The sequence below is a fragment of the Orcinus orca genome, chromosome 1 (assembly GCF_937001465.1).
Source record: "Orcinus orca chromosome 1, mOrcOrc1.1, whole genome shotgun sequence".
In the NCBI taxonomy this organism is placed as follows: Eukaryota; Metazoa; Chordata; class Mammalia; order Artiodactyla; family Delphinidae; genus Orcinus; species Orcinus orca.
This window is the reverse complement of record NC_064559.1, coordinates 152,035,504-152,055,605: the sequence shown is the minus strand read 5'-3', so window position 1 is coordinate 152,055,605 and position 20,102 is coordinate 152,035,504. Positions and strand designations below refer to the sequence as shown.

General features: G+C 37.2%; 1 protein-coding gene across 2 annotated transcripts in view; it reads right to left on the bottom strand.

The window, feature by feature from the left end:
• Positions 1-12,589, bottom strand: part of ANKRD13C (ankyrin repeat domain 13C) — an 85,310-nt gene extending 72,721 nt beyond the window's left edge. Inside the window, exon 1 of one of the 2 annotated variants that reach the window (XM_004280741.4) lies at positions 11,810-12,589. In XM_004280741.4, the coding sequence (XP_004280789.1) occupies positions 11,810-12,254 (445 nt within the window). In that variant the 5' untranslated portion in view covers positions 12,255-12,589. The remainder of the gene's footprint in view (positions 1-11,809) is intronic. The other variant, XM_033407472.2, reaches the window with a different exon arrangement.
• Between the last annotated feature and the right edge of the window lie 7,513 nt (positions 12,590-20,102).

The window sequence follows — 20,102 nt, the reverse complement described above, 5'->3', positions numbered from 1 at the left end:
GGCCTTTTCACTGGATTCATTGTTCCTTAACAACCATCACCAAGGTTAGTCTAGCTCTCAACTAAAATAAGCTCTCTTGCCCACTTGCTTCTTTAGTGTGAATTTCTCTATTCAAAATAAGGTACCAGAAAAAGTTTTATTTTTTTTCTACTGTTATAAGTCTTAATGATAACAATAAATGAAGGCAAGAAGAAAGGGTAAGCTTGCTGTCGAGCACATACTTGCTCCTGCCATCTGTTTTCCATATTAGAAACTTCTTCATCCTCTAATTCAGGGACATGATGTAAAGTATTACTGGAACACAGCCACATGCTGATTGTTTATGAATTGTCTATGGCTACTTTCATGCAACAAATGGTATGGCCTGCAAGCCTATAATATTTATTATCTTGCCCTTTAATGAAATGTTTGTAGACCAATGCTCTAATCACTAAGGGTTTCATGTCACATTACAGGTGACAGGAAAGAACACCTGTCATTCATCAATATAATTTCTATATTTAATCATACTACATTACTATTATTAAAAATTTCTCTCATTATCTAGTTTACTTGATTCTAGAGTTATCATTGTATTTTAATACAAAGTTAGAAGGAGTTCATAGGTTCTGTTATTTCTCCAACATTTTACCCAGAAGGAAAATCCATTCATTTCCATTCAATAAATATTTACTGAGGATCACTATGTGCTAGGCATAGTGCTAGACACTAGAGATTCAACCATTAATAAGCTAGAAATAATTCTTGCCCTCGTGGAGTTTATATTCATAAAGAAAGAGAAATATAAAATAAAACAAAATAGATTATAAGTGTTGAGAAAAATAAAAGGCTAAGGCTGAAAATAATAAGGACAGACATACTTTTTGATATTTAAGTCAGGAAAATCTCTCTAAAATGAGATCTAAACGCTAAGTAAGAACTATGAAATCAAAGAATAAGAAGAAATGCTTTCCAGACAGAGGCCGAAATAACCTGGCATGTTCAAGGAACTGAAAGAAAATAAGTATGGCCAGACATAGAAAAAAAGGAGGGATTGGTAAAAGATTATATCAGAGAAGTAAGAAAGGGCTAGATCATGCAGGATTCTATAACATATGGTAAAAAATATGAACTTACTTTTAAGTGGAGAAGGCATTAAAGGACCTTGAGTAGGGACATGACATGATACAAATTACATTTTAAGATCACTATTCTTAACATACAGAGAATGGAATGGAAGGGGACATAGGGAGACTAGTTATGAGTCTGGTGCAGTATTCCAGGGAAAAGATAATAAAAATTGGTTGGTCTCAAAGTGGTAGCAGTGGAGACAGAAAGTAGACTGATTCAAAATAACTTGTTAATTAGACATGTATGGGTAAAAAGAGGGGGTAAGACAAAGAATGATCCCAGTGATTGACACTTGAGAACTGGATAATTAAATGATGTGATTTACTAGATGGCCAGGTGGGAAGTGGAAAATGATAACTCCATTTTGGACAAATAAATTTTGAAATATCTCTGAGATTCCCAAGTGGAGATAATTATAAAATCTGGAACTCCAAGGAGAAGTCGAGGCTGGAGATATAAATTTAAAAATAAGAAAAGAGAAAGACATTTAAAATCAAACATATAAATTTCTGAATATCCATTTTTGTCCTAATAGTAGGAAAGGTTGTAATAGTTCTTTCTTCACTTCCCTATCTTTCAGGAGAAAAAAAAAAGTACCATGTTCTAAATGGTAGCAGAAAAAGAAAACAAGGAACTGATAACACTAGCTGCTGTCAAAGAGGATAACTGGGTGGATAAAGACAGGTGGGAGAGAAATTTTATTTTTACATCATATCCTTTTATATCTTTTTATACTTTTGTAGCATGTGAACATAGTAACTATTCAAAAACTTACACTCTAGAGCATACAGGTGAAGAAATCAAGGCATTTATGCACCTAGATAAGTACTCTTTGTTTTCTTAAACCCTCCAAGAACATATAGATGAAAAGGTAAAAGCCTCAGCACCTACTTAAGTTACAAATGAAACTTCCCATTACAAGTCCAAATTAATCACGATTTCAAAAGATTTATGAACTAGAAATGACTTTGAGCTCAACGATCCAGTCCCTCTCACTTTAAGGTAAGAACATAATCAGAAATACATACTACTTACAATCAAGGATGCCAAATGTCATGCTATGATTTCAATATTTTAAATGCAAAATAATCTTTATCAACATCATTATCTACCCAATACCACATTTACTTTACTGACTAAATGTATCATGAAACTAAGTGCTCAAGTATCCTAGTTTGACCCATCACCTACTATCCCCTCAGTTTTCTAAGTCCTCAACCTACTGCTTAAACTAATTTGTTACACAAAGGACACTAAAAACTTAAAATAACTTTCTCCGTTAACTTTTCAAAATATACTTTTAAATCTGAAATTGGATGCCTTGGTTTTAACTTGGTAAACAAAACTGAACTCTGTTTCGTTAAATGAGTAAAAAACATTCCAGTAATATTAAGACCACTATAGTCAAAGTATGCAAATTATCAACCAAATGGCTGGCATTTACAGGGCATATATTATATACTATGTGCCCAGCACTATGCTGTATACTTTAGATATCTTATTTAATTTGCTCCCTAACCCTGTGAGACAAAGATTATTCCTATTTCACATGTCATAAGAAAAATACATCTAAAAATGGTTAAGTAATTTCCTAAAATTACATATCCAGAAATTGTGGGAGTCATGACTCTAAAATCAGTATTCTTTTTACTATACCAACAGATTTCAAACTTTCTGGTTTCAAGACCCCATTAGACTCTTAAGAATTATTGAAGATCCCAAAAATCTCTTATATGAATAAATCTATTGCTATTTACATTAGAAATTAAAATTGTTAAAACCGTTACATGTTAATATAATTTTTTTATGAAAAAAATTGCAATTTTCCAAAACAAAACAAAAAGAATGACAAGAGTGGTACTATTTTAAATTCTTTAATTAAAAATAAAAACAAATTTAATGTCTGGCCTAATAGAATACAGCTGGGTTTTTATAACTGGTTCTGCATTCAGTCAGGTGTAAATGCTGTTGTGAAGTATATGAAGAAAATCCAGATTCAGACGATATGCACTTGAAAAAAAAGAGGAGTATTTTAACAGCCTTTCCAAATAATTGGCGGTATCCTTTGATACTACACCAAAACTTAGTAAGTGGTTATTTCTTTAAGGTTTGTTGCCATGTGAGATCTCAAACCGTATCAATAAATTTTTTGTACTGTGGTACACTGAAATTCATTGGTTTCTCTTACACTTTGAATGGATCTTTTACTGATGCATGGTTTTGTAACATCAGGCGTTGATCAGTCTAAAAAATACTGATTTACTGAGTTATGCAGATCTTCCAAATGTCAACACATTTCAGTATACAAAAATTTTTAAATCACATTTAGTAATATCACCAATCTGACCAGAACAGTCTTTAAATACTAGGAAGCTGTCAAGCTTACAGTGACAGAGACAAGTTTCCCAAATTGTAAATTTCATTTCAAAGCTTGAATTTTTTAATTGGCAACAAATATTGTCAACTGTTTTCCTTGAGGTCACAGGTTCACTTCATCCAATTTCCAGAAAATGTATGCCAAATATCCAAATTGTGATAACCATAGTTTGTGTGTAAGCTGTTCTTTCAAATAAAAATGGTGTTCCATGACAAAAGCAGCTAGTTTGGCTTACAACTCAATTGCACAAATGTTCTCCCTTTTTTTTTCTTCAGTATGCAGCAGAAAAGTATTATGCATAATTCACATTATGTCACAAAGAATAAAAAGTATGTACTCAAGATTAAGACTTTAAAAATTAACAATTTCTACACCTTCGTCAAAGACATTGTGAAACTGGCTTTTTTTTTTTTTCCTACTTCAAGTACACGGCAGTGAATAATACAATGACTACTAGCAGTTTGGTGCCTTGATTCATGCTAATGTTCCAACAATTTTACCCACCACTGCTTTTGTACCATCAGTGAAAATGTCAGCGCTGTGAAAAAGGCAAACAATGACTTTGGGTTATTACAAAAATAGTTTTGACTTCATGTGCCCGCTAACGAGGGAGCAAAGCAGGAAATTACAGGTCCTAGAACCAACACAGCTCCAGCTTCCACAGACATCTTCAAGTCTCATCCAAGCAAGCAATAAAAAGGGAGAATTTTTGTGCTTTCTCTCATAAATGGTACTATAGTACTAAAACTCACACACACACACACATTACTTTCAATCTATCATTGACTCCTAACCAGCTCTACCTTCTCATTATTTCCAGTTACCCCCACTTATAATAATAGCATGTTAAATTGACCCATGCCCCCCACCAAAGTTTCTTTTCTGCCTCATATAGTAGCCAGAAAGAGCCTTTTAAAATCAGATCATGTTACCTGGCTATTCAAAACCCTCAAATAGCTTCCTATGTTATTCAAAGTAAAAGTCAAAATCCTTAACAATGACCTACAAAAGTTCTACATGTTTATACCCCGGTCTCAAAATCTCCCATATCCTACCACTCTCTGCCTGTTCCAGCCACACTATTCTTTAAACATGGTACCTTTGTGTTTGCAATTCTCTGCCTAAAACTCTTTTCTGCCATATTCTCTTTACTATATTTTTATTAGTTTGTTTATTATTTATCTTCCCCCATTAGAATGTAAGCTCCCTGACAGCAGGGACGACTTTGTTCATTTTGTTCACTGCTGTAACCCCAGCACCTAAAACACTGTTTATCACATATCAGGAGTTCAGTATATATCTGTTAAGTGAAGGAATGAATGAACAAAAAAAGGGGGAAAAAAACTATGAAGAACCATTAGAATAGTGTTAAAATCTATTTTTACTCTCCAAAAAGCATTTTACCTCAGGACAATGCAGGTGTCCACACAATTCTCTATGAAAGCCAACCAATATCCAAGAGGATATGCAACACAGCACAGGTGGCTTTATAGAAATCAGCGCAATGCTGATTAAGAGAGGATAAATTAACACACCTGACAGATATCTACAGCCAAGAATCCAAATGTTCTGAATCAAGTTGCACCAGTAGTAGACGAAAGATGACTGACAGGAGAGTCAAATAAACCTTTTAGCAAACTGATAGGCAGTATAAATTCAAGAAGCAGATAAAACCTCAATTGAATGAAGTCCTAACTAAACCTCAAAAACTAGAATGTCCTCTACTGAAAGGCACGTCACAGCAAAAGTAGAGCAAGATATTGATATTAATGGATATTACTATGATATGAGCCTTCATCATTAAAATATTTTCAAGTGTGGTCTCCCATTTAAGACTATAATGCCCCAAGAGATAGATATTATTATATCGACTTATTTCAGCAGTTAAATAAATAGTATAATTACATAAAAACCAGTTTGTAGAGAAGCATGGTCTCCAACTCAGATCTGATTCCATATATAGAAAAAGCCTTCTAGTTTTACAGATGATCTTTGGGATACCAACAAGACTAACAGGCTTAAGAACAGATGAAATGCAACCACACAGTTAAACCTCACATATCCTGATAACTAACACCATTCATAATCTTTAAACAGTTAGAAAAGAGACCTTTTCCCTTTTTCCTACCCTCATTTGACATGCTTCTGTCTTGCTCTAAAACTGATCTTCTACTGCTCCCCAGTGAAATAAATGGTATATGAACAGGAATATACTGTTTGTCTTTCCAGCCCCTATCCAATTTTTGAGAATCTACACTCCTTTTCTAGAACACAAAGCATCCTGACAATTACCTTGTACTCTTCATTTAGATTTCTATGACTTATGAATGCCATTAACTTGGGACAGACATATTCAGTTCTCCAATAAGTCCTCCAGAATTCTCCTGCCTCATTGCCGATGCCCAGGACACAATATCATCAGTAATTGCTCATTTCTGCTTCCTTTTTTGCCAAAGTTTGAAGGTCAGACTTCCTACTTCTACTGTGGTTCAGTGAAGGCAGCTCTTCAGAGGTAGCTCTGCAGATGTGTTCATATCACAATTTCAAGTAGCAGTTCATGTTCTATAGTGCTAATGATGATGGCATCAGGAAACTCATTTAACACCAGGACAGTCCTATTCTGTTGGAGATGCACATGCAGGAAAAGGTGAAAGGAAGAAGGTTCTATTCATACAGTCATGGATATCAACTGAATCAACCCCACAGGATCAGTGGAGTGACAGATTTCACAGACAAATCACCCTCATACCCAGTGACAGTACATAAAACTTTAATGGATTATCTTGGGCCTCCAGAAACCACTTTTTTTCCTAAGGGAAAATGAAGTATGCCTTCCAAAAACAAAATTCAGAAAAGACTACAAAACACGAGGAGGACAGATACAAAACTACTAGTGTTCTTTTAAAGATGTGCCTCTTGACTAAAATTGTTCACCTGAGACTTCAAGATTATTTTTTCCATGCAAAGTTTACCTTTATAGTCGCCTTTTCTCAAACAGACATATTGTGCTTTATTCTCTTGTATCACCCATCATGAAGGTTAGGGACAAAAACGAAGCAGAGAAAATGATATCAAAAGAAAGATCAATTCATATAGAAAAAGCCAAAATAAACATATTGTATGGGCAGCAAAAAGATTGCCTCCATTCTCAAATGTACATTTTTAAATTTTCTGAACGTAAGATGTTTTAAAATCTCTGTCTGAAGAAATCTGTCAGCCACCAGACACAAGTTAACCATTTCTGTATCACTTCATTGAGTTACCTGCATTGGCAGGAATATTCTCAAACTGACTTTTATTTTAAATTTGAAATCTCTAATCACTATGTAAAATAGCTTCAAGAAGATTACACTACAATTCAGTAAAAATGAAAATTAACTGTGTATAGAGAAGATGGCTTGTCACATGCCAGACGATGTAATTAAAGGCCGTAGAAACTGCCAAACCTCTCAGAATAGATCAGAAATTTTTCACATCTAGGAAACGCTGGTTTGAGCAATTCTTATATCAAGGACTTTTGTCACTCTGGCCCCTAAAAGCTTCTGACTAATGTCCAAGATAAGGTGCTTAACTTCCAAAGATATTTGACTCAATTAAGGGAAAAAACAAAATTACAAGTTTAACAAATAGGATGCAGTCAAAATCAAGAAAGTCTTCTATAAACTTCATAAGCATTCTCAGTTCTAAAGGGGAAGAAGTAAAAATCATTAGCATCAACTATAAAAAAAATAGCATGTTATCATGATGCTTTGTTTAACTACCAATGGCAAAAAAGGATTCAGAAAAATCTTCACACTCAATGTGAAAAAAAGCCTAGACTTAAACTTTAATCCTATACTAAAAAAAAAAAGGGGGGGATATAACTAAAGATATACTAATGATATAAGGTTTAAGTAATTTTTGTACACTTAATGTATCTTTTTCCCCACCCGAGAAGAGCTGTTATTAAATATACCATGTGTCAAAATCACTGGCATATTTGAACACAGTATATATATGATATTATGGCTGTTACTGTATTTAACTTATATTTCAAGAGATATGTTTGGATCCAAATACAATATTCCTTAATATAATTGATGGCTTAGAAAAAGCAATTCAAACTCAACTAACATTTTTCCATAAAAGAAAAAGCTCTATCCTTGCTCCTACTCAATTTGACAATAATTTGTAAATACACATACATACACACACACCAAAAAAAAGTTTTTCAATTCAGAGATCACTGCAAACTGAAAGAGCTAATGAACAGTGAGCTAAATAGTGACCAAATTAGGATTCAATAAGCTTTCCAGGTAGGTAGAATAAAGGATCAAGATTAACAAGATAAAAACTAATAAATGTAAAGCCCTGTTTTGAGGTTAAAAAAAAAAAAATAAGGACAAGAAAGGACAGAACAGAAAGACAGCCACTTACTTGAGAATAAACAGTATTAAAAAATCTACATACTCTTGTACTATATTATTTAATGTATGCTCTTTACTAATATACATTACTAAATGTGTATTCCTTAGAGCAATAAACATAGTCTCTGTCTTTGCTGATGAGGCTACTATAGCTTCAACACTAAGGCTAGTTCTGGGCACCATCCTCAAAGGAAAGAACTAACAAACCAGAGTTTCACTAAAAGAAGATGACTAAGATTTTCATTTACTTTTTTAATATACCTCTATAGCATTTACTGTGTTTCAGGGACCATTCTTAAAATTTTATAAACCATGTCATATGAAGAATGGATACGGAAGTTAGGAATGTTTAACCTAAAGATAAGGAGAACATGATAGCTCTTGCTTGTCAAATACCTAAAGGGCTATCATGTGGACAAAGTAGCCTATTTATCCGTGCCATTACATAAAAAGAAAAATAACAACAGTGAGAGATTTGGGCTCTACAGAAAGTCTCTGTGAGCTGTTCAGTGGCATTCTCTCTCTACAAGTACTAAATGAGAAATATATATTAAAAAACTTTGCCATAAATTGCCACATACACATTATTAAAATTGACTTCTTTGCAAAATAGTGCATCCCGATCAACAGAAATATTTACAAACAGGCTGATCATGTGCTTTGGAGTTCCTACTGTCAGTTCAGTTCCCAGCTTTGGAGCTTATTTACTAAGTATGCAACTTTGGCAAAGTTTCCTTGCCTCTCCAGGCTTCACTTTCCTCACCTTTAAAACAAGGATAAAGCTACCCTTTATAGCAGGGTTATTGTGAGAATTAAATGTAATAATGTATGTAAACACTTAGCATAGCGCTGATGTATTTAATAAACTATTATCTTTGATGATGATCATCATCATCATTACATTATGGAAGGAACATCTAGTGAATATAAAACTATGTCATATGATGTGATATAATTGTATGGCTCTGCTATGCACCTGTATGAGTGTATGATTCTGCTATGTACTCATCATGCTATAACAATCCAAATATAACAAAGAGCTTGTTTTTGTTGGGTGACTCAAAACACATTTATCTTTTGCAATTTGAAAGGAAAAATAATCTAAAAAGACTAAAGTATCCAGGTTAGTAAAATTTCATGAGTAAAAGTAATGTAATATAGCAGGGAAATTATGCAGCTACAGGGGAAAAGGAGATTAAAGAAGTAGCACATTAAATAGAAGCCACTCTTCCTTAGGAGTCTTCACTGCAGGAGATGAGAATGTAAATTGCAGGCAAAACAATTACATTTTCCACAGGTATGTGAACCATTGGTTACATTCATCAAAAATATCAACAATGTAACAGAATGTAATCTGGTGCAGCCTTTAAGAACAGTATGGAGGTTCCTTAAAAAACTAAAGATAGAGTTACCATATGATCCATCAATCCCACTCCTGGGCATATATCTAGAAAAGATGAAAACTCTAATTCGAAAAGATACATGCACACCAATGTACATAGCAGCACAATTTACAATAGCCAAGACATGGAAGTAATCTAAATGTCCACGGATAGATGAATGGATAAAGAAGATGTGGTATATATAGACAATGGAATACTACTCAGCCATAAAAAAGAATGAAATAATTGCCATTTGCAGCAATATAGATTGACCTAGATTATCAGACTAAGTAAATCGGAGAAAGACAAATATCTTATATCACTTATATGTGAAATCTAAAAAAATGATACAAATGAACTTATTTTCAAAACAGAAATAGACTCACAGACATAAAAAACAAATTTATGATTACCAAAGGGGAAAGGGAGGGGGGTGATAAATTGGGAATTTGGGATTAACAGATACACACTACTATATATAAAACAGATAAACAACAAGGACCTACTGTATAGTACAGGGAACTATACTCAATATCTTGCAATAACCTATAATGGAAAAGAATCTGAAAAAATCTAAAATACATATATATATAAAACTGAATCGCTTTGCTGTACACCTGAAACATTGTAAGTCAACTATACGTCAATAAAAAAAAATAAAATCAACAATGTAAGGGCAGCTAAGTACAATGCAAGAATTTAGTATATCAAGACGACTTAGAAAGAGAATTTCAGTGGGCTAAGGAAGAGTTCAAGGATATTCAGGATTCTAATTACTTTGAACAGAATTTGTACTTTAACAAACCAACTCGTAAATGCTAGATGACATATGCAAGCCCAATAATCCTGCAATTCAGTACCTTCTGTGATCAGTCAAGAAAATCAGTTCTAACATACTATACTATCATACTTTGTCAGTCATAGTCACCTCTTTCTTCTTTCAAAGGGAATCAACTCTCAAAAACAAAGTTTTATCTGTTTTCAGGTACATTTCAATGTAATGGAACTCTACAATTTAAAGGCAATGGCCATAAGATAAACTATATATATATATATATATATATATATATATATATATATAGCTACTATGAAGACCAAATCTGAAAAATGTCCTAATAACTAAACAACCCGAAGCTACAACAGATCTCCCACTAAAAACTGTTTCCCAAAGGGTTAGAAAATAATTACCATGAACGAACAATATTATGTCGTTGCAACAACAGTAAAGTAATTAAGTAAATTAAATGTAGGAATGAAAAACTGGGTGCAGCTTTTAGGAACACTCTGGAGGATTTGATTTTTGATAAATGAGAAGTAGTAATTCTTACAATATTGTAAATTCAGAATACAAATGCAGTTGTTAGAGAATTATACAACCAACAGAAATCTTACTTTTTTTTCTTAATGTCAATTTTTGCCCTAATTGTACATAAGAAGCCTAGAGTCCAACAGAATTAAGGGAGGTTATTCCACAGGCAAGTATTTCATTAATGTGTTGCACTATTTTGAGCAGAGTTGAGTGTGTTCTAACTGAATGTATACAATACTCACGTTCAGTTAAAAGCCGAGCTATTAAAAATATTTGCCAACTACCCAGTTTAAAACGGCCTATCAAATGTTGAAAATATCAGTGTTGACAATAGTTTTCATTAATTTACTGTGGCTTAAATGTCAGCTCAGTCACATTATGTTTTTAGAAGAAACAAAAAAATTCAGCTAATAAATTAAAGCAAAAAGTAGAAATACAGTCCTTGAATAACAAATGACACTATATGTTGTCGTGTAGGATATGATGAGGTTACTATGAAAAATCATAGTACTATTTTTAGTCACAGATCATCAAGATAAAACATTACTATTAGCAATTATCTATCTAAAACAAGCAAAAAACTCTAAGCTCTACTTCAACAAAATCTTAGCCACTCAGAAGTCACTTTACATGCTCCAGGTATCAAATGCCAACAAATTTGTACTGTGGCTTTCAGAAATCAAAGCATTTGCAAAGTGTAAACACTTTGTACCAAACTAAGCTTCCTAAAAGTAGAAGAAAAAAGAAAGAAAAGAAACAGACAACCTGATGGCACGTAGAAATCACAACCAGTTGCAGTCAGGTTGGGATTTGTACCTGGGCAATGAAGGGAGTTGGGTAATTTATATGTTCAAAATTCAAGATCCCAAGGGGGCAGGGGGGTTGAAGAAGAAAAGATACAGTTCAGTAAACAATGGATGATAACCAGGTTGGATGAGAGGCAATCTAAAATTTCTTATGGTCAAGAATCAACACACTGAAGCCCTGTCTCAAACATAAACCAAACAGCTTCTAAGAGTTTGAAGTAGCCAGGGAAGAAACATTCCTTCGCACCCACAAGAACCAATCCCGAAACCACTGGCATGCTATTACAAGATTTACGGGCATTTGGCTTGGAATGGTGGGCAAAAGAGAGGAAAGAAGGGTCTGTTAGGATTTCAGAGGCCTGGGGAGGCACAACCTAGGCTTTGGGAAGGAGAGGTGGACAGGGGCGAGCACTCCTCACCGTGATTATCTTTCTGCCCGATATTGTGCGTGCGGATGAGAGAGGACAGTCTCCTCACATCCCCCTTGAAGACGCACTCGTGCACCGGGTAGTGTGCGGGGCAACTGCCTCCACCTGCGACGACAGCAACGGGGTTGGTGCCCGCTAAAAGAGCCGGGGACTGGGAGGTGGTAGTCACGGAGGAATTGTGCAGCGGCAGGGCCGGGGCGCCGGGGAGATTGGAGGAGGCCGGAGCTGTCTTCAGTTGTAGCCGGTGGTGATGGTTACTGAAGATCTTATGACAGGCTCTACCGCCCTTGCTGCTGCTGCCTGTGCCAATCCTGCCTCCGGTAAAGGTGCCGCCGAGGGCAGCCGCCGCTTCCTCATCCCCGGGCTCCAGCAGGTCCCCCTCTTCTTTGCTGGGCTTGTGGTCCCTCCGCAATGAGCGGATCTTCTCCCCGGTCATCGCCGCCAGGGGCAGAGAGGGGATCCAGGAGGTTCACCCCTGGCGACGAAGCTTGCGCTGCGGCCGCACAAGGCGATTAGAGCGGTGGCCAGGATACTCCAGCGCAGCATGAACTCCCAGAGCGCCCCTGAGCCCGGGACAAACGCATCTCCCGGAGGAAGAAGAGCCGGCTCTCGCCTAGGTACGAAGGGACGCGCGCTCGCTGGGGGGAGCTAGAGTTCAGGTGCCCACGACACCAGAATCCCCGTCTCCACCGCCGCAGCCGCCGCCACTGCTTCACACCGAAAAACAGGGGACGGCCATCTTCCCCTGGCTTCTCTCGCGATAACTCCCCTGGGAGGGAGGAGGGAGGAAACACCGCGATAAGTGAGCTGCCTGCTCCCTCCCTCGCAGGTTCTGTTCCCAGGGTTGCAGAATGCCGGCGCTTCCCAGGCAGTGAGTTCCCGCCCCAAGCTGCAGTCTCTGAACTAAAAGACCGGGATCCAGCGTCCGGATGGCCGCGCTTCTTGTGGGCCGTCTGAAACCTTAGCCTGCGTTTGAGATATTCGATGCACGTTATAAACAATGACAAACCCTGCGACCTCTGGGCCTCCCTCAGGAGTGCTGACTGACGCCAAGGCACACAGGATATGATGTCACTGAAATGCACAGGACGCTCATTCAATAAACTTTCGCTAAGCATCTACTTCGTGCCGTACACTCTGCTAGTAGATTTATAAAACACCACTCCTGGCTCCAAGGTGCTCGTTAGAGGAGGAAAGATAGTCAAGCAATTGAGTACAAAATGTAACTGCGAATGAAGTGGATGCGGAGTGCTGGGTTGCACGAAAAAAAAAGGGGGGGGGGAAGGCAAATTTTAGTGTTGGAGTGTCAGAAAAGCCACCACCGAAGTTTAGGGACTGATCCTGGATAACAGGCTATTCAGCAGACTGGGAGAGGGGAGGTCACTCAAATATTTGTCGGATGAATGAATTTCGGGCAGGCGTCAGAGTTAAAGCATGGGGAGTGGACCCTGAAGGATGGCAAACAATAATTGTGTAACCGGAATATCGCTGGACTAGTTCATGGCCAGCCTCGACCTAGCGTCAAATTCTGAAGAACATAAATCTGACCTTGACAAAATAACTAAAGCTGTTGGGAACTGGAGGGCAGAGGAGTTAGCAATGTCCGAAAGATACTAACCTGTTTATCTCTCCTAAATCCCACTTACTCTGACAGCTGCTTCTCTCAAAACTCTTCTTTCTTAAACCAACTTTATCCCTACCTCCATAACACCACCCCTCCAAATAAAAACTCCTGTGGGAACTGTCCTCTCTTCATCCTTCCCTGCTACTCAGGTTTCACCTTCCATCGTCTTTCAAATCTATTCAAATTAATGTCATTCTTCCCTTCTTCCTTTTCTTTCTTGTGTGTGTGTCTGGGAGGTGGGGGAGGCCGGGGGCTGGGGGTGGGGAGGTGTTCCAATTCTGTTCAAGCATTGCATGGGCAATCTGCACCTCAAAGGGTCCTCCTACTCAGAAAGCAAGAGGGACTGGACACCTATGTACAAAAACATTTTCTTCTTCCACAATAGCCTCTGAAACAGGTGGTAGGCTCAGCACTTTATATGCTATTTCCTTGTGATAAGTATTATTTTCAATCTTCATTTGACAGTTGGAAAAACTTCCCAATGCATCAAAGGTGGAATGTAGCACAGTCAAGTGTAACTCCAGGGCTAGAGAAATAGGAAGGGGCCAGATCGTGTAGGATTTTGTATGTTATCTCAAAAGTTTAGACATTATCCTACAAGAAATGGATAGCCTTTTAGGGATGTTAAACAGGAGAATAGTAAACACACACACACACACACACACACACACAAAGCAAAAAAGAACAAAATCAAAACAGGGGAATAGCATGATGCGATTTGCCTTTTAGAAAAGTCACCCAGTCACCCATACCTTAGAAAAGTATGTATCCAGAATAGATTACAAGGGGGCTACTATAGAGACAAGGAAACGGAGAGACTCCTGCATAAATCAAATAAAAATGTGTGTAAAAATATGCACGTAAAAGTCTGGTAGAATATATGTCACACAGGGGGAACAGTAGTTCACTCTGGAAGATAAGATTGCTAAATCACATATTCCCTTCATTGCTTGAATTTCTTTTTACAAAGAGAAAGTATTCCTTTTTATTAATCAGAAAAAATAATAAATTAATTTTTAGAAGAAGTATGCGATTCAGGAGGTGAGAGATTATGAGAGTATAAACCAAGTTAGTAAGAGTTAGGCTGGAGACGATTTAAGAGTTTAGAAAAAACTGAGTTCAGTTTTGGCATATTGAATTGAATGTTCGTGTTGCTCACCATAAGGAGTTAGATGGCAAATATTTTGGTATTTGGAAATGAACCTTAGGAAACAGAAATCTGGGTTAAGATTCAGAAGTTATCATTACACAGTAATTGATGCCACAGAAGTCATTGAGTTCCCCAAGGAAGATTGTGTAGAGTGAGAAATTAAGGTCCAGTCTAGAACAAAACCTTGAAAACACCAATATATAAGGGATGTGTACAGGAAGAGTGGCCAGAATCCTATTAATAAAAAAAAAATTTTTTTTAAACTTATACCAAATTGTCTACCATTATATCTGTGTTACCACTGGATTTAGAATTTAAAAGTACCTTATTAGTGGCTGCCACCCATGGACAGATATGGAAACTCCTAAGCGTCCCCTCAGTAAAATCAAACACTACAAACATCAAAAATAATATTCAGCCCTTACTTTTAGGAGCTCCACAGTATAATAGGGAAAAATGATATAGAAATATAAGTTTATAGTACATTGTGGAAAATACAAGAATTGAAATTATATGAGATCCTGATATACTACAGAAGAGGAGGTTATTAATTCTATCTGGAGGAGATGAAAGTTGGGTGATCAGAAAATCTTTCTGGAGGAGGTAATGTCCAGACTGGGTTTTAAAGAATGTATAGGAGCTAGCCAATTGGGCAAGGGGAAAAAGATATTATAGGTAAGAATAAAAATTACAATAATGATAATAGCTATAATTTATTGAGAGCTTACCCATATTAGGCATTGTTCCAAGCAAGTTTCAATAACTATTTGATTTAATCCCCACAACAATTCTATGAGGTACTTTCTGTCCCTATTTTACAGATGAGGCAACTGAGGCACAGGAAGTGATCATCCAAATGATGAATAGGGATAAGAAGAATAGTATGTATAAATATAGCATGATAGTTGAGAATTATCAGAGCATGGTATGTGGCAGGAAAAGTGGTAGTAAATGAGACTAGAAAGGAAAGCTGGGACTTGATTACAGGAGCAACTGTATGAAACTTGGGCTATATATGCTAGGCAGTAGAGAGTCTGCAAAGGATTCCAAACACATTAAAGACAGAATCACATTTAATACTATAATGTACAACCAACCAATACCCCAAGGATATGAGATTTTGCCAATCTTTCCAGCTTAACCTCCTTGCACAATGCCAGATTCATTCTTCACTCTAACCAAAGCAATCTGCTGACAGTCCCTTATCCGCTCTCATGCCACCATGCCTTTGTACATGTGATTCCATACATCCTGAATTCATTTCTATTTCACTTACCTAGATACCTCATTCAATCTATCAAGAATTAGTTCAAATTTTATCTCTTCTTCACACAGGGTTTTCTTTTTTTTTAACTTGGCATACAATTCAGGGGTCCAGAAAATTACATTGAATGAAACCACTAAATAAAATTTAGCACATCCTTCTATTATGAATGTAGACCACAAACCACAATAATATTAGAGGTACCTGTGCCTCTGCAACCAAAAGAAACCACAGATATTTTCATATCACATTACAGTTGCTGCAGATAACTCAAAATATCATTTAAATTCATCACTACCTCAAAAGTATGTTAATAATTATGCTCACTGATAAATCTTGTTCTTTTATGAGTTAATAAAGAAGCACATATACTGCTATATCACAAATTTGTTTTTTCAAGTATTTTGATAGCTCTTTCAATACTCTAAATTTCCTTCATAATCCAAAGTATTTTACACACTTAAAAACATTGTTCTGAAAATGGGTTCCTAGACTTCACCATACTGCCAAAGAGGTCCGTGGCACAAAAACAGAAGTTAGTAACCCCTTCTTAGGAGTCTCTAATGACACCTGCCCTTCCTCTCCTTGTCTCCTCTCCAACACCCCACCATTCTGAATATGCGTCCCTTCTTTGCCTTCTTCTGATTTCCCTTTCTTTCCCAAATCTTTCTGATTTGCCTTTTCTGATTTTAACTTTTGCGTGCCTCTTTGATATTCTTGTCCACCTCTTCAACTAGATCTTTGAGATTTCTCAGTACTGAACTATGTTTATCCCTGTTGTATGCACAGTGCCTTACAGAGTGAAATAGTGAATGCTTAATATTAATAATAAACAGTTGTTGAATCGATCACCTATAACATAAGACCCCAAAGTATCTAAAATGTACCAAGAGAACTGTAAACTAAGTGATGAGATGTTAAGTAAACTTACTAAATAATCCCAATCTGACTATACTTTAGCTGACTACTAGTTTCTTGGATTCTTAAGTGAGGCCCAAGAGTAAATATATATCACTTTGGATTTTTTTTTTTTTTAACAAATAACAGTAAATTCAACTGAAACGGTCTTATATTAAAGGGATTTATTGACTTACATACAGAACAGTACAGAGATACGTCTTCAAGAGGGGCCCCTCCAAACCACATATCAGGTTCTCTCTGACTCAGAGCACCTTCTCCCTGTTCAGAACATTCTCCGAAGGCCAACTTCTCTCAAGGATACAAGATGGCTGCCAGCAGTAACAGGGGCCTGGAGCTTCCTCCTTCAGGTCCAGAAGGAGGGCCCAAGACCCCACAAGTCTGCTGCTCGACATTCATAAGATGATCCTGTCCAATATCTGCGTCTGGGAGAGTGTTGATTGGCTCAGGCCTGGGCTACCTGAACAAATCCCTGTGGCAGAAGAGATTACCCTTATCAGGTTTGCCCAATCACAACTCATCTCTGAGCAGGGTGGGGTGGGGCCAAGCACTCCAAAACTGCAAAACTATTTCATAATGAGAATGAGGTGGAAAAGACGACAGGGAGACAAACGCAAGAGCAGCCATGAAAAGAACTACATCCAATGACTTAAAGTAGGATTTTCCTTGTGGGGGGTGGTGCGGGAAGAACTGGCCTGTTATCACAGTGTCAAGACTAAATATGATGAAATATGTTGGTTATCAATTATATCAATAAGTAATGAGTGAATAACTTCGCCATCAAACAACATATTTACATTTTATTCAAATGTTACAGAGATAGAATTCAATCCAACAACTCAACTATATAACAACTTTTCAATATACTATATTTACTCTGGTCTTACAGACTAGCACTTCTTAATTCCCCTCTTGGTATGGCTAAGAATCCAAATAATGGTCAATTTGCCTTCAATAGCAGGAGGAAGTACTTTCTGATAAGTGGAGTCCCAACTTTTTCTAATGAAATTTTGTTAGATGCCTTACTGTTCACTATCATCCAACAATAACTGGAGGATTAAGCATGGTTCTAAGAATGAATATTTCTGAATTTTAGGTGAAATGTATGTACCTGTATTAGATTTAGACAAACACCTAATCCCCATACTGGTGTCTTTATTTAATAAAAGCAGTAGTATCACAATATGAAATATGGAATGCACTGTATAAAATAATAAAATCCCACTGTTATAATTTATAAATGCTTCAACAGACTAAGATTGGTAGTTATGGACTTCCCTGGTGATACAAATGTTAAGAATCTGCCTGCCAATGCAGGGGACATGGGTTCGATCCCTGGTCTGGGAAGATCCCACATGCCGCGGAGCAACTAAGCCCATGTGCCACAAATACTGAGCCCACATGCCACAACTACTGAAGCCCACATGCCCTAGAGATCATGCACCGCAACTACTGAGCCCACGTGCTGCAGCTAGTAAAGCCAGCAGGCCTAGAGCCCTCGCTCCGCAACAAGAGAAGCCACCGCAATGAGAAGCCCGCGCACCGCAACAAGAATAGCCCCCGCTCTCACAACTAGAGAAAGCCTGCGTGCAGGAACAAAGACCCAACGCTGCCTAATTAATTAATTAATTAATTAATAGAAGATCGGTAGTTACTAATCTTATGCAGTCCTTTTTTTTTTTTTTAACATCTTTATTGGGGTATAATTGCTTTACAATGGTTAGCTTCCGCTTTACAACAAAGTGAATCAGTCATACATAAACACATGTTCCCATATGTCCTCCCTGTTGCGTCTCCCTCCCTCCCACCCTCCCCATCCCACCCCTCCAGGCTGTCACAAAGCACCGAGCCAATATCCCTGTGCCATGCGGCTGCTTCCCACCAGCTATCTACCTTACTACGTTTGTTAGTGTGTATATGTCCATGACTCTCTCTCGCCCTGTCACAGCTCACCCTTCCCCCTCCCCATAACCTCAAGTCCGTTCTCTAGGAGGTCTGCGTCTTTATTCCTGCTTTACCCCTAGGTTTTTCATGACATTTTTTTTTCTTAAATTCCATATATATGTGTTAGCATACGGTATTTGTCTTTTTCTTTCTGACTTACTTCACTCTGTATGACAGACTCTAGGTCTATCCACCTCATTACAAATAGCTCAATTTCGTTTCTTTTTATGGCTGAGTAATATTCCATTGTATATATGTGCCACATCTTCTTTATCCATTCATCCAATGACGGGCACTTAGGTTGTTTCCATCTCCGGGCTATTGTAAATAGAGCTGCAATGAACATTTTGGTACATGACTCTTTTTGAATTTTGGTTTTCTCAGGGTATATGCCCAGTAATGGGATTGCTGGGTCATATGGTAGTTCTATTTGTAGTTTTTTAAGGAACCTCCATACTGTTCTCCATAGTGGCTGAACCAATTCACATTCCCACCAGCAGTGCAAGAGTGTTCCCTTTTCTCCACACCCTCTCCAGCATTTATTGTTTCTAGATTTTTTGATGATGGCCATTCTGACTGGTGTGAGATGATATCTCATTGTAGTTTTGATTTGCATTTCTCTAATGATTAATGATGTTGACCATTCTTTCATGTGTTTGTTGGCAGTCTGTATATCTTCTTTGGAGAAATGTCTATTTAGGTCTTCTGCCCATTTTTGGATTGGGTTGTTTGTTTTCTTGTTATTGAGCTGCATGAGCTGCTTGTAAATTTTGGAGATTAATCCTTTGTCGGTTGCTTCATTTGCAAATATTTTCTCCCATTCTGAGGGTTGTCTTTTGGTCTTGTTTATGGTTTCCTTTGCTGTGCAAAAGCTTTGAAGTTTCATTAGGTCCCATTTGTTTATTTTTGTTTTTATTTCCATTACTCTAGGAGGTGGGTCAGAAAGGATCTTGCTGTGATTTATGTCATAGAGTGTTCTGCCTATGTTTTCCTCTAAGAGTTTGATAGTTTCTGGCCTTACATTTAGGTCTTTAATCCATTTTGAGCTTATTTTTGTGTATGGTGTTAGGGAGTGATCTAATCTCATACTTTTACATGTACCTGTCCAGTTTTCCCAGCACCACTTATTGAAGAGGCTGTCCTTTCTCCACTGTACATTACTGCCACCTTTATCAAAGATAAGGTGTCCATATGTGCATGGGTTTATCTCTGGGCTTTCTATCCTGTTCCATTGATCTATCTTTCTGTTTTTGTGCCAGTACCATACCGTCTTGATAACTGTAGCTTTGTAGTATAGTCTGAAGTCAGGGAGCCTGATTCCTCCAGTTCCTTCTTTCGTTCTCAAGATTGCTTTGGCTATTCGGGGTCTTTTGTGTTTCCATAC